Source organism: Poecilia latipinna, unplaced genomic scaffold, assembly GCF_001443285.1.
Source record: "Poecilia latipinna isolate Pla-1442-1.1 unplaced genomic scaffold, P_latipinna-1.0 Scaffold801, whole genome shotgun sequence".
Taxonomy (NCBI): Eukaryota; Metazoa; Chordata; class Actinopteri; order Cyprinodontiformes; family Poeciliidae; genus Poecilia; species Poecilia latipinna.
The window spans coordinates 270,014-284,823 of NW_015113417.1; the positions used below are offsets into that span (position 1 = coordinate 270,014).

The 14,810-nt window shown below is 38.8% G+C and overlaps 3 protein-coding genes across 10 annotated transcripts in view; 1 reads left to right on the top strand and 2 right to left on the bottom strand.

Moving 5' to 3' along the window:
- atxn2l (ataxin 2-like) overlaps positions 1-4,272 on the bottom strand; it is a 22,458-nt gene extending 18,186 nt beyond the window's left edge. Inside the window, exons 1-4 of one of the 4 annotated variants that reach the window (XM_015046983.1) lie at positions 4,072-4,271; positions 3,571-3,677; positions 1,593-1,632; positions 825-881 (exon numbers count right to left, since the gene is read on the bottom strand). In XM_015046983.1, coding sequence (XP_014902469.1) covers positions 825-881; positions 1,593-1,632; positions 3,571-3,623 — 150 coding nt within the window. In that variant the 5' untranslated portion in view covers positions 3,624-3,677; positions 4,072-4,271. Of the gene's footprint in view, positions 1-824; positions 882-1,592; positions 1,633-3,570 lie in introns of all 4 variants that reach the window. The other 3 variants (XM_015046982.1, XM_015046981.1, XM_015046980.1) reach the window with 3 other exon arrangements.
- Positions 4,273-4,305: 33 nt separating this feature from the next.
- Positions 4,306-13,639, top strand: mto1 (mitochondrial tRNA translation optimization 1). Of its 4 annotated transcripts, none has more exons than XM_015046987.1 (13): positions 4,306-4,384; positions 5,959-6,161; positions 6,230-6,429; positions 7,140-7,257; positions 7,556-7,854; positions 7,947-8,059; positions 9,374-9,564; positions 10,431-10,561; positions 11,350-11,554; positions 12,041-12,209; positions 12,295-12,404; positions 13,124-13,281; positions 13,369-13,639. In XM_015046987.1, exons 2-13 carry the CDS (start codon positions 5,963-5,965, stop codon positions 13,531-13,533), a joined length of 2,058 nt encoding a protein of 685 aa, XP_014902473.1. In that variant the 5' UTR covers positions 4,306-4,384; positions 5,959-5,962; the 3' UTR covers positions 13,534-13,639. The 4 variants fall into 4 exon arrangements, with proteins under 4 accessions (XP_014902473.1, XP_014902471.1, XP_014902472.1 ...); XM_015046985.1 differs by lacking the exon at positions 4,306-4,384 and adding an exon at positions 4,638-4,757 and having other exon boundaries at positions 5,947-6,161; XM_015046986.1 differs by lacking the exon at positions 4,306-4,384 and adding an exon at positions 4,639-4,796.
- A 249-nt stretch (positions 13,640-13,888) lies between these two features.
- The window catches only part of LOC106956259 (tectonic-3-like), a 15,638-nt gene continuing 14,716 nt past the window's right edge, over positions 13,889-14,810 (bottom strand). For both annotated transcript variants that reach the window (XM_015046990.1, XM_015046988.1), the window contains one exon: positions 13,889-14,236. In XM_015046990.1, coding sequence (XP_014902476.1) covers positions 13,976-14,236 — 261 coding nt within the window. In that variant the 3' untranslated portion in view covers positions 13,889-13,975. The remainder of the gene's footprint in view (positions 14,237-14,810) is intronic.

Genomic DNA, 14,810 nt, shown 5'->3' on the forward strand with positions numbered 1-14,810 from the left:
GTAACGCTGAACTGATGCGGTGAAGCTACCAGTAGCAGGAGCGGAGCTGCGCCAAGAAGCTACAAACACGGAATAGAAGAAGAGGAGCTGCCATTGATACAGTTGCAGCCAGGCATGATTTAATGTTACACAATACTTAAATCTAATTTTCTAGTTTTTGTAGTCGATTTAATTGCTTTCAGAATAGTACCAATAAATATTGTGGTAAAACTTTAAGCCTATATCGCCAACCCCTGATGATATGAAGTGATTTATTTTTATCTTTTAGATGTTTTATTTTAGTCAAATGTCATTTCTTCCTATTTATTATTAATTTTCAATCCCATTTCATATTTATCCTGCCAAATATGAACAACATTAAACACTGAGGGAAAGTAAATGGATTTCCACATAATGTGTAGAATCATCATCAGCTCTGTTTCACTGTGACCCAACATATCCAAACCCACAAGTGGCTTAATGACACCATAAAATAACTTTTTTGTGTGTTTGTATTGCTTCCTTGTCTTTCATCTCCCCTCTAATAACTGCTGCTCCACTATAACAGCAATAAATGTGTTTCTAAACGCCATTTAACACACCTTAGTGAAGGTATTAGAATAAATAGGCGACAGAACTGAGGTTTTAATGTTCATATTCAAAGCAATGTTGTTGCTAATTTTAGATATAATGGTGTGACTTATCACCATTCAATCCTTCCATGGAAAAATGTTGGTTGACTTTTACCTCTAATGTTTTTAATTAGTCACACAAACTGAAGGAAGGAATTCTTCCAGACTAATTGGGGGGGAAAAATCTGCCAAAGATCCAAATGACTGACTCACCACTACAGCTGTGAGGAAGTGAAGCATTCTGGCGTTGTTGTACACGCCCTCAAACACCTGAACACAGGAGACACACAGGTACGCATCATGAGAGAGTTTCACACACACACCTGACACATAAACCTGAGAAATATTTATTTATACACCAGCTTTAAAAGACACAGATCATAAAGTGGTGTGCAAAATAAGACTAAAAACTTTTAACATCAGTACATCTACATTAGTAAAAACAATTGTAAAAAGATGAGATTTTAAAAGCTTTTTAAACAATTTAAATTATACAAATATTAACTAACTTTGAGTTGAAGGTTGTGTTGACATCCTGGGATGTATTATCTGCTGTTAATACTTTAATTCTGATCCATTTTAAAAAGATAAATTACTAATTTAAAGAAAAATCAAGTCAGTTGATAAGTGAGGAAACCTGAAGTCAGCTTCAGTTTATTAAAATATTTTATGACTTGAATCAAATGAGAAATTATGATTTGAACTTTTAATATCTTTAAATGACTGGATTGCTGTGAAAATAAAATTATATAGTATGCTATAATCATGTTTACTACTAGTTTTATAAAGTGATAAAAAAAATTATTATAAATTGGTCCCATATAAAAAAATAATTAAAATAACCTAAATTCTGAAACTCATATAAAGTTTCAAAGGAATATTTTTGAAGTTAAAACAGAATCCTTCTAATTTAAATGCTGTTCATGTTTTTGTTTCATTAATTCTTCAGCTAAAGCAGCTTTTTGTGCTTGGTATACTTACAGGTGAGGACTGAAACGACGGCTTTGCAGAGGAACGATTCCTGCAAGAAACAGAATAAAAAAAACTATTTAGAAGAAGAATAACTTTTTTTATGTTCCCGGGCTGCTGTTATTTCACTGTGCACATAAATGTAGCAATTTGTAAAAATTAAAGTATTTTCATGAGAGGTCAAATAAGATAAATGACTTATGCTGGTCAGTTTTCCTTGGTTCTGTGATTTCCGCTCCATTTCCTTAAAAGAAGCTGTACTGCAAATATCCTGTTTATCTTTCCCCATGTAAAAAAAAAAATTATTTGTTTTCTAAAAAAAAAAAAAACTAAGTATTCTTATCTTATTTTCAAAGATGAACTATTATATTGACTTTAAAACCTTTGGTTGTCCGGCAGAATGAACTCTTAAGCTGTTTTTAAATTGTAAATATACATTAAAAGTAAGAAATATAAACTTTCTTCTAAATAATTGGAATGTTACAATATTACTATCAGAGTTTGCTGCTTCCAGTTATTTAATTTATCATCATATTATCCTCCTATTTATATGCCATCACTAGGTTACCTAACGGATGATATTGAAGGTATTTTGACTTTACATTATCAAATGGTTGAAACTGTCAGGTTTAACACAGTCATGTTTAATGTAATTGGAAAAAAATATATCTTTTTTTGTGTTTTGAAAACTTAACTGATTTGATACCTGAGCATGTTTTATTATGTCATTGTATCACATTATACCACAATTTACTTTAAAAAATATGCAAACTGATTTTATTTGTTTCTTTCTTACTGTTTCCAATACCTATGAACCTTCTGGGTGTGAAGGGACTGATAAATTATTATCATCTGATATTTACATTTAACCTCTTTAAAAGGTTAGCTCAACCACCAAAGATCAAATTTTTTTAAGTTAATTTTTGTGATTCTGAGTCATAACTTGTCAAGGGTTTCTAAATAAACCAGTGTTTTTGTTTGTTAAAAATCCTCTTGTCTTAATTTCTAAGAGAACCACCAATCTGCTTGTGCATTGATCTTCTATTTTCAATTTGACATAAAACATTAGAGACAATCTTATAAATCTTTCATTTTTAATTGAATTTAAAATCCCTACATCCATGAAATAACCTTCAGCACATTTCTCTTGTTTAATGTGTCATAGTCCTTTCAAAAACACATTAAAAACATAAATTTATCAAAAATAGCAAGACAACTAGAAATTGCTATGGGCCAATCTCTCAACAACAAACGTGCAATTTTTTATTTTGATTTTTGGCAAATTATTTCAAAATCAAATATTTTTTCTCAATATATGACAATGAAAAATCGTAATATACGTGGTACTAGGCTTTCACTTGCACCGGTCTAAGAAAGAGAAACACTGACGTATTTTTTCTTTTCTTTTAAGATTAAAATAATTAACCGAATTTAATTTCCATTGAGACATTTAACAAAAGCATCCGGATCAATTCAGGTGAGGAAATTGCTAAGAATAAAGAAGGCAAGCTAAAATAAAATGTAATTTTATCGCTGCTACTGGTTACACACAAGGTTACAAAACAAAGACGAAGCCACAAAGACTTCAGTCAACAAACGTCTAACGACATGGTTCATATATGCCGGAGTCTCTGCAGCGTTAATAACTTACAGAATTATAACGACAGCAGACGAAAACAAAACTACGACATATCGAAACGACAAGTCAGATTTTCTGCACTGACAGGCCAGCTAAACTTTGCATAGCCTTAATGCTTCTTTATTGTTTTCACAAAGTCGGACCCACCTCACTGATTCGGCTATATAAAACAAACAGCATTTTTATTGGCCCATAGATTCTGTCTATCATAATTAAACGAATTCTACTGGCTAAGACAAAATCTCTACGTCCAAATCACGCCCCCTTTGAGCAGGGTGCTTTAACCGGTAGGCCTTGCGCGCACGGGACAATCCCCGGACTGTCCTACCCAGAGAGACCCCGCCCGCTCACCTTCCAGCCGGTGTCCGGCCGCCGCTGTTGATGCCGCTGACTGGGGAAGACATACCGCCGGGCCCTGATGTTCCGTTAGTCGCCTTTCTCCCGCCTGAGCCGGATTGCTGCTGGGGTTTCAGCATTGCGAAGCACAAGCCTTAGACAGTACCAAGCTTGAGCTAACTTAATAAAACTGAAATCTCCCGAAAAGAAGCTGGTGTAAAGCCAAACTACCTTTAGCAAAATCACCTGCCCTACAGAGAGAAGAGCCGGAGTAACCTCGAAAAAACACCCCGGCCACTGTAGCTACTCAACACCAGTCGCCTGTGGCCTACAGTGTTGAGGCAAACCTCGTTGGAAATAAAATTAATTATAACATATAAATTAAACCTCTCGGTTATCAACTATTTTGTAACCCCTTGAGTTACGTAAAAAACAAACAACTACTTAAAAAAACAACAGCTTCCATGTAATTATTTAGCAGGCTAAGTTAGCATTAGCTTTGATCCTCAGGCTCACTTCGGACGCTTTCCCTCCGGGATTTACTTTCTTCCCTCTGTCCTGTCGCCTCAACTTCGGCACCGCTGGCTCTTCCGTTACAAACTAAGGGCTTGACGTTACTGTCAGTCGCCTCAGAAGATTGAAATTGTTCAGGTTTCTCGGAGAAAACCTGCTGCGGTCGGTCAACACCACCTTTCGGTAGGCTCACTTGACTCAATCCGCGCGCGGCTGACTGGAAACCGGCTGGAAGGGGGAGGGGGCGTTGACGTGCTTTTTTCACGTACCGGTGAGAGAACAACGAGTTCATTAATTCACGCTTTGATCTATACAGGTATATAGCAGGTGATAAAAACAAAAATTGATGTATTGTAATGTACACGTGGCAAACACAACCTATCCTTATTTGTTTACAATATTTTATTCCATTTGATAATGTTCGATTCTATCTTCTCCCTCCACCTTTGCACATTAAGTTGCAGCTTTTTTGCTCAATTTCTCCAACTTCAAGAATAAATTTTAAATAGATTTCAAATGATACGAAGTCATAGACACACAAAAATTGTGCGTGCGCCTATACCACAGGTATTACGGCGCTGTGCTCCAAACAGCATGGCAGCCTCCGTAAAGAGCATTTGTGTAATGTAGCTGGGGTTTCACATTTTTTTCTGATTTGGTCTTCGTTTCTGTTGGATTCAAGTTATACAGTAAGCAAATCAACGATTTTATTTTCTGGTTGGCTAACTGTAAGTACCTGTAATGCCTAATAGTGAATGGTAGTTGTGGATGTTCTTAAAGTTACAAAATATGGAAGCGAATTACCAACACTAGTTGTATGTATGGGAGCTTTGTACCAACAAAGTGCTAATATTGTGGCTCCAATTCATTATTAATTGATTCTGTTTGTAAGATTTGCCAGAAATGTACATCCACTTTTACCACTTTCAATTTAAAGGTTTTATACGGAAGTGGATTAGAGCACTAAAAAAAGGAATTCTAACTTTATATATCAGAATTCCAATCTGTTTTGAAAGACTCTAAATTCTGGAGAAAAAATTATAAATTCTGAAATTAAAGTATTCGGACATTAATCTCAGCATTCAAGAAGACAGTATTCTGACTTTCTTTGGCAGAATTCTGGCTTTTTATCTCAGAATACAGAGAAAAAAGTCAGAATTCTGTCTTTGATTTCCGAATTCAGAAATCAATCTCAGAATTCTTTTGTTTTTTCTTTTTCAGCTCTTCCATAGAAATAGTATAACGATCTTGTATTTCCCAGGTGATTGAAGTATAACCTGGACACACATAGACAAAAAATTACCTTATCAGCATTGTGTATCAACAAATTTTCCCCACTTCACTTATAAATATTGATATAAACATTACCAGTCAAATATTTCATATTTTAAAAAAAGAATGTAGAATGTTAGCATTGTGTATTAAAAGTGCAAAACTAACTTTGGAAAAAAAAAAGTATTTTCATTGCATTTAAAGGAAACCTTTTATGAAAATTAACTTTTTTCAAGTTTTGTACTTTCACTTGGATCTCTGCTGTTTCTACAAATAACCCAAGCACTTAAAAAAAACACCCAGATATTTTCTGACAATATGTTAATGTTTTTTGGTGTCCAGAAAATGAGGTGTTTCAAAAACCTCGCAATTTTTAAGTCCCAGTCAGAACTGCGCCATTACCTAGCAACCCCAGCTGAGCTCCAGCATGTTTGGTCAGCTGGTCTTACCGCTGTATGCGCTGTACAATGGCTGCTGGAAAACACAAGTGCTTTTTTGTTGTCTTACCAACAAGAAACCACTTGCTCCATTCTTGTTGGTTGTGCAGGAAACTTCACTTCTGCTTTTCGAAGATGTTGGCTTATATAATTGTGCCTCTGATTGTAGCCATTTTGACAGGTGTATGTCTCACATGTTGACAAAGAAGCTGCCCCCAGTGCACAGCGTCTTGTTCCTGGTTTCCAGGAGAGCCAGTCAGCTCTCCAGACAGCGGTATGATGTCATTGTGGTGGGTGGAGGCCACGCAGGAACCGAGGCAGCGGCTGCAGCGGCCCGAGTGGGGGCAGAGACCCTCCTGGTCACACAGAAAATACAAACAATTGGTACGAAGAATGGGTTTATTGAGGCTGGGTGAACATTTAGAGATCTCACTGTGGCTTCTTCCTCACAGGCGCACTGTCCTGCAACCCGTCCCTGGGCGGCGTAGGTAAGGGTCACCTGGTGAGGGAGGTAGACGCTCTGGATGGGCTCTGTGGCCGAGCTGGAGACTGGGCGGGGATTAACTTCTCCGTCCTGAATCGTAGCAAAGGCCCCGCCGTGTGGGGGCTAAGAGCCCAGTTGGACCGGCAGCGCTACCGAGAGTTCATTCAGGTTCGCCCCCACACACACACACACACACACACACTGTCGTGGAAAAAATTACTTTAGCAAGAGTCTGGATGAGAAGAAATAAGAAATTTATTAAAACCTTGCAAGGTGAGAACAGAAATACAGAGTCAAGTCTGCTCTGACCAACAGTGGATAGGTTCTAGTCAGAGAAGAGACACTTCATTGGACAGTAGGTGTGAATCCCTGATTGTTATGTACCAGGGATTCTGTGGAGCCCAACTCAGATGGTCTGGCCGTTTGTCTATTGTTAGGGAAAGGGGGTTGTTCTTTCATGCTAAAGAGGGCAGATAAGTTCCACGTTGGGGAAGTAACACTTAGTCTCCAGGATCAACGATGTCCCCTGCTGTTATGGCACCATAGACGTCTATAGGAGAGCAGCTTGGCCAATCTCAAGATGAGATCCTGCAGACATGATCTCATCATCAGACACAATCTAAAGCACAAAAGGGGAGAAGAGCACATTATAAAATTTTCCATTACAACACGCACGTGCACACACACACACACACACACACACGCTGGGCCAAATGTTAGAAAGGGCTTATAGGGCAGTAACCCCTATAAGTAAAATTGACTTTTTTGAGCTTTGAGCATCATGTTATTCTCTCATCAGGAACATTTCTGGAGTTTTGCTTTGATTCTTTCATGTTTGTGAAATCCTTTAATCTCAGATCCAGTTGTTCTACCTGCAGGCAGAGCTGCTGTCCACTCCCAGGCTGAAGGTTCTGGAGGGATCAGTGGAGGAGCTGCTGGTGTCGGATCCGAACCCTGCAGAACCTGGGCGCCACAGAGTCACCGGGATACGGCTCGGTACGCATCAGTCATTTTCCACATCTTATTCAGGGAGCCCTTCCTTCCTTCCTTCCTTTCTTCATTTTTTCCTTCTTTCCATCCTTCCTTCCTTTCTTCATTTTTTCCTTCTTTCCATCCTTCCTTCCTGACTGACTTAATGTTGACCTGAAAATGTCGGGTCCCTTTAACATAAATTTGTCTTAAAATCTAGACTAACTTTGTTCTCTAACATATAAGATGTCAGTGGTATATCAGGTCGGATTACGTCACCATGGCAACAGATTTCATCACCGTGGTTTCTTAATCCTTCCATCAGCCAATGGGAGCCAGCCAATCTCCGCCTCCTCCGTGGTTCTGACCACCGGTACCTTCCTGTCCGGGTCGCTCTTCGTGGGCCGGACCTCGTCCCCCGGAGGCCGGATTGGAGACGCCCCGTCAAGTTCTGGCCTGACCCAAACGCTGAGGGACCAGCTGGGTCTGAGGGTAGGCAGGCTGAGGACCGGAACCCCACCCAGACTTTTAAAAGACTCAGTGGACCTTTCCCTGGCTAAGCTCCACCCGCCGGACCGCCAGCCGACGCCGTTCAGCTTCATGAACACTCAGACCCGCTGCAAGGTCCAGTCCGGGATTGGTTCTGACTCAGTTGTGTCCATCAGCACATTTTCATCATAATCACTGCAGATGCTTTTATTTTGAAACTTCTACAGCCGGAGGAGCAGCTGCCGTGTTACCTGACCTACACGACTCCAGGTGTAGAGCGAGTGGTGAGGGAGAGTCTCCACCTGAACTGCCACATCCAGCAGGACGCCAAAGGACCCAGGTAGACGAAGAGTTCACCAAAAAAGTATTTACACCCCCAACTGTCACTCTGACCAACATTATGCTGCCACCACTGTTTTTCCATTCATCAATCCCTCATTGTACATTATCATCTGTGTGTTAATTTATCCTTCCTTCTTTGCTTCCTTTTCTTCTTTTCCTTTTTTACCGTTTTCTTCTCCCCTTGCTTCCTTATTCCTCTTTTTTTTCCCATCTTTTCCTTAGTTTTATGCCTTCCTTCCTTTTTCCTTTCTATCCTTCCTTTGTCCCTTTCCTTCCTTCTTTGCTTTTTCCTTCCATTTTCTCTTCCTCCTTTCTTTCTATCATTCCTTCTTTTTCTTCCTTTCTTCTTCAATTCTTTATGTAAATAACCCCAAATTCAGCTCCTCATTTCTTGTATTCCCATTTAGCACTTATTGCATTTACTTCGTTTTATTTTGTATAATATATGCCGAACCTCTGGTTTTTAATTTAATGCTTTTATTTTGATAAGGGAGCTTTCGTTGTTTATATTGTGGAACGGCAGCTTAAAGACAGAAAGGAACGGAAAACAAGTTGCAACCAGGTTGTAAAATGTATCTTGTTAACGGCCCCCTTGATAGAAGCACAAGGTTTGTTTATTTTGTGAATAAGGATATTTCTAATCTTAATCGGTTGGAATGGTAAATTTGTTTTATTGTTTACAAACACTAGACCAGGGGTCACCAACTCCAGTCCTCGAGGGCTACCATCCTGTAACTTTTAGATGCGTCTCTGCTCAAACACACCTGGATCAAATAAACTGCTCGTTTCCAGCCTATTGCAGAGAGGAATGAATGCTGGTGAGGGAATTCAGACATTTTGGAGCAGAGGTGAATCTAAAAGTTGCAGGATGGTAGCCCTCGAGGACTGGAGTTGGTGACCCCTGCAGTAGGGCATAGTTTTGAATTAGAGTTGATATTTTCAGTAGTGAACGTTATTTTTAGTTGATACGTTACGTTTGTAAAAGCATGTTTTTGTAGCTTACATTGTTTTTTGTGTGTGTTTTTGAGCTACAGCTCTTATGGTGAAACTCAGGGTTTATCCCAATAAACCTCACCGTTCATCAGTAAAGCCAGAATCTTTCACAATCCTGCTACACTTTCCTTTAACTCCTTTCCTTCTTCTTTCCTTTCCTGTGTATTTGGAGTGATGTGTAGCTCCAGTTTTCTCCCACCCACCTTCTGAAAGCCTCTCAGCTCCAGCGTTAAGCTGTCAGCCTCTTCAGCCTCCTGCTGATTTTTGATCCAGTTGAAGTGAAGCAGAAACATTTAATCTCTGTGTTTTTCTCTCTCAGATATTGCCCCTCCATTGAGTCCAGGGTGCTGCGCTTTCCAGGAAGAAGTCACCAGGTGTGGCTGGAGCCCGAGGGGTTGACTTCTGACCTCTTGTACCCACAGGGCCTGTCCATGACCATGCCTCCTGACGTGCAGCTGCGCCTCATCAGAGAAATCCCTCCCTTGCACAGAGCGGAGATCCACACTCCAGGTACGCAGAAAACCTGGAAAACCTGACCCAGAGTGGGAAATGGATGCCATCAGCAGATGCATCTCCATTAAAAATATATGTAAAACTTTGTCAATATTCCACTAATGTAAAAAAAAAAAAAACACACAATTTCACAAAAAAGTCTCCAGTGATTCCATGAATTAAGGAACACAATTAAAATCAAATGTGTATAGAGGAGGATTAGGACCACTGACTTTAAAGACAGAAACAAAATCGCAGAAGACTAAAGTCAGAATTCAGAGAAAAAAAGTCGAAATTCTGCAATTAAGCCAAAATTTTGAGATTTAAGGCAAAATTCTGAGGGGAAAAAAGGATGGAATTCTGAAAATAAAGTTAAAATTCTTAGATTAGCCAGAGAATATTCTGAGATTATTACCTGAATTCTGGAAATTTAAATCAAAATTCTGTTTAAAGTTAGATTTTAGAGAAAATACTCTACATTTTGAGATTAAAGTTAGAATTATTTTTAGTGGCCCTTATCCTTCTCTATACATATGAATAAGTTTGTTCACAGTTAAATCATTAAAAAAACCTGCTGCGCCATCAGCCTCCTACCACTTCCTGTGGTTTCATTCATCTTTTCTGCCACTGGTAACATCCGTTTATTGATCACATGACTTGTATGATGCAAAATAAGTGTTTCCATTGCAGTTTTGTGAAATATGCCAATTTCAATGCAGCGAATAACCTAGGCAAAACCCGTTTTTTTAATCAAAAAAGTGCTTTTTAAAATTGTCCTTTCATCAAGCAAATTTATTTTCAAAATTCCAATTTTGTGAAATTTTATGGTTAATGCAAACACATCTGCTTGTTTTTTTCACGTACAAACCTCCCGCTCCCTGCAGGTTATGGTGTGCAGTATGACTATGTGTGTCCCACCCAGCTGAGTCCCGCGCTGCAGGTAAAAAACACGCAGGGACTTTTTCTGGCCGGTCAGATCAACGGGACGACGGGTTACGAAGAGGCAGCTGCACAGGTGATTCCCGAAGCTCAAAAATAACTTAAGGCTTTGGATAGAGCTGCATAATCGTTTTAATTAAATTCCCAGCAAACTGTCAGTATATAGTCAGTATGTCAGTAACAGTATACCTTGAAAAAATATTCAGAATGAAGCCCCCCAATTATAACTGCTTAAAATCAGAACAAGGATTATTTTAAACTCATAAATGCTCAGAAGAGATACATGTTATCCATTGTTCTCATTTTGCTCAATTATATCTCCCACTTTTGTAGCTAGGCTAACCAATAATTTTTGAATGATATTGACTCGCTCCGCCATTAAGAACTGCTGAATGAGCGCTATTAAGGTGATAACATAAGGTTCTTGTCGATGGTTTAAATTTCTAAACAACTTAAAGTTTTTCGAATGCTTATATTTTAAAACAGTAACGCATACAGTTTACTTTTGATCCCATCCCTGACTTTGTTTGGACCGTCCCCGTTCTGGTGTGTCCGCCATCTTTAAATCCTGTATCATTCCTGTTGCTGATCCCCCGCTTCAGGATCACCAACGGGGCCCTCTGCTGGATGGCGGCCAAACTACAACACTAATAGAAGGTTTAATGGACGTCATTAGCAAATGATCGGATCTAATTCTAATCTAATAAACCTAATAAACCATTAATCGAAAATTAATAGTAAGTCAGTTACCTAGATAGCATCCAGCCTAGCTAGAGTTAATTAATAATTTTGGGTTTAACCGTAGCGATCAGAGAAGAAGAAAACAGGAAGTGAATCATGTTTCTCCGGTGGTGTTCTGTACAGGGGCTGTGGGCGGGGGTGAACGCCGCCCGCCGCGCCCTCTCCCAGCCTCCGGCGGCGCTGTCTCGGACAGAGAGCTACATCGGCGTCCTCGTTGATGACCTGGTGAGTCGAGGAGTTACCGAACCGTACCGCATGTTCACCAGCCGGGCGGAGTTTCGGACTTCTCTGAGGCCGGACAACGCTGATCTCCGCCTTACGATGAAAGGTAGCCCTCCGTGTCTGACTGGTTTCCTTCATAAGGCGCCAGCTTGGGCTGGGTGACATAGCTTAAAAATAAAATCTTGTTTTTTTCAGACCAAATCATTTCAATCATCCATTCTGCGAGTTGTATGACGGAGCATTAGGGCCAGGCTATGAGCATTTTGGTTTTTGTAATAATATTATGACTCTGGCTTATAACTATATTCTTGTAATTGTACAGATTTATTCCAGTAATATTAAGACTTTATGCTGGTAATATTTCAGCTATTATACAACTTTATCCTAGTAATATGGCTTTATTCAGACAATAAAGTTGTATTGCCGGAGTCAGACTTTATTGCAAGAATAAGTTAATTAAGACTCTGGCAAGTCAAAAGGAAAAATCCAGATTTCCCAAAAGTTAAATCTTCAAAAACCAGAAATCTTGACTAATCGATGGAACCGATTTATGGGCAGCTCTGAACAGCATCTTGTTCTGCGTCTCCATCAGGGTTTGAGCTGGGATGCGTCTCCGCTGTGCGCCACCATGAGGCAGTTAGGGTGCGTTGCAGTCTCCAGAATGCAATAGCCGCCCTCCAGGCTCTCACAATGTCCTCAACCAGTTGGAGGAAGAAGCTGCCGGGAATCAGCATGAGCGAGAACAAGAACCAGACGCTCAGGTGAGTCCGGTCGGTTGAACCAAAACTACAAAGGTTTCAGTAACATCCCCGGTTTATTTTTGGTTCTGGTTTGTTTTCCTTCCAGCGGGATGGACCTGCTGGAGTACAAGGACGTCTCCTTCGAAATGTTGGCTTCTGTCTTTCCTGAGTGCCTTTCACCGTACATGGAGTTCTCACAAAGACTCAAAATAGAGGGTGAAACCTGACTTCTGACATTCCACGTTAACACAACGATCTCACTGTAAACCCAGGGACACAGGATTAAAAGTTCAAAGTCAGATTTTGATTGTTTTTTGATGGCCTTAATGCCGACACATTTATCTGGATGTTTTATTATGAAATTATGACGGAGTTAAATAAAATAAAAAATGTAAACTACGAGAATAAAGTTGGAATATTATGAGAATAAAGTCGTACGAAAATAAAGTAACAATACGAGAATAAACTTATAATATTACGAGAAGGAAGTCATACAAGAAAAGAGTTTAAATAATATGGGAGTAAAGTTGTGGTACTGTAAGAAGTCATATTAGTCATACGAGAAGAAAGTCAAAATTACGAGAATAAAAAGTCAATATTATGGGAATAAAGTCATACGAGAATAAAGTTGAATTAATACGAGTAAAGTCTTACTAATATGGAAACAAAGTCAAAATAATATGAGAATATGGTTGTATTACAAGAATAAAATCATAATATTACAACTTTATTCTATAAATATAACTGTTCTAATATTATGACTTTATTCTCATCCTTTCTACTTTATTCTCATATTATTTCAAGTTTATTCTCGTAATACTAGTGACTTTCTCGTGATTTTATTTTTTCTTGGTATGGCCCTACTGCTCCCTCATAGGAAATAATTTTCTTGAGCTTCGAACATTTAATAATCTTGACTCCCGTCTGTCATGCAGCCGTGTACAAACCCCACAACGACCAAAACAGGAGCGAGATCAAGAGGATTCAGAGCGAGGAGAACATGTCTCTGCCGCAGGACATCGACTACTTCACTCTGCCCGTGTCTCTGTCGCAGGAAGTCAGGGAAATCCTCGACAGATTCCGACCGACCACAGTGAGTCTGAATTTTCCTGCGTTTTTTGTATTTGTGACATTAAGAAGTTCATTCTTTTCTTAACTTATCGCCGTGTCTGCCGGCTAGCTGGGAGCTGCTACCCGTCTGCAAGGCATGACTCCTGCGGCCATCGCCAATCTCTTCAATTACGTTCACTTTACAAGGAGGCGGGAGAGCAGGAGGAAGCAAGCGGACCATGAGGAGGAAAGAGGAGAGGAGCCGTGCAAAAGAAAAGCATCTTTACCTCAATAAGAGACTGAGAAAGTAAAAAAAAACATTTATTCTGGGAAAAATATACAAGTCTTTCATTCAGAAGGAGGAGGAAATATGTAATAATATTCTGACTTTAATCTCAAAATTCTGACTAGTCGAAATCCAAATAAATAACCAAATGTTCTTAGGTGTTAGTAAATTAAATCATACAACTGTTTCTTTCTCGTTAGAGGATTTGTAAATCTGAAATTTAAGCCCAAAATCTCCCAAATATAATTGGTAGATTTGAGTTTTGCCTTATTGTGCATAAACAATTTAAACATTTCTGATTGTGAGAAAAAAACTGAATTCTGAGATTAAAGTCAGAATTCAGACTTTAATCTCAGGGATTAAAGCCTGAATATTTTTCAATTGGTCCTAATCCTCTTCTGTTCATTCATTATGTAAAACAGTGTTTTATTTTTGAAATATAGCTGCAGAATTAAAAAATTTCTATGTCAAAGTTTCTGAGTCCTAACTCTGAGAGCAGCAACAGTGGGAACGCCATTAAACTCCATGTGACCTTCTCAGCGCTGCTGCCACTCGGATCAAGATGGCCGTCCAGCTCCGCGGCGCCTCTCGTGAAGAAGCCAAACGGAAACCTCCAGTGGGGCTGAGGAACGCCTCTGGGGGCTTCTGGGTAAACGGTGGTTTCTACGAAGGTGGCTTTGGCCGTCAGGGTGAGAGGAGATGATAACGGACACTAGAGAGAAGACAAATGCAGAAAAGTAAAAGTTTTACAGTGTTTTCTACAATAACATATTAGGGCCATTGTAGGTAGAAAAAAAAACAGCACATTTCTGCCAAAAACATTTCAGAAAATTTGAAATTTATCTTAGAAATTTTCTGAATAAGAATTTTGGAGAAATCTTGGCTTCAAAAGTTTAAAGTGTTCAACTTCTGAAACTTTTCTGAGTTCAGAAGTCAAAAATTTAAAATTTTCTAAACTCTGAAATTTTGAGAATTATCTCAGAAATTTTCTAGGAAACACTTGAAAAATGTTTTACTTTGAACTGTTGAAAAATTGCTAGAAAAAAAAAATCTAATTTTGAGATTATTCTCAGAAATTTTCTAAAGAAAAAGTAAAATTTCTGACTCCCAAAAGTTACATTTTTGACTTTAGGAGATTTTAAATTCCAAGTAAGAAAGTCAGTAATTTCCACATTTTTTTCTAGAAATTTTCTTAGATTAATGTAAAAATTTCTACTTTTTTTTTTTTTTTTTTTTTAAAATTTTCCTGGTGGGCCGCAAAAAAGTTCTTTTTTTTTTTTCAAATT

Excerpts from the sequence above, each read along its gene's own strand:
- mto1 (XM_015046987.1), top strand. The coding sequence starts at position 5,963 with ATGTCTCACATGTTGACAAAGAAGCTGCCCCCAGTGCACAGCGTCTTG. Across the intron at positions 7,258-7,555 it reads AGTCACCGGGATACGGCTCG|CCAATGGGAGCCAGCCAATC; the intron begins GTACGCATCAGT and ends TCCTTCCATCAG. Across the intron at positions 10,562-11,349 it reads ACGAAGAGGCAGCTGCACAG|GGGCTGTGGGCGGGGGTGAA; the intron begins GTGATTCCCGAA and ends TGTTCTGTACAG.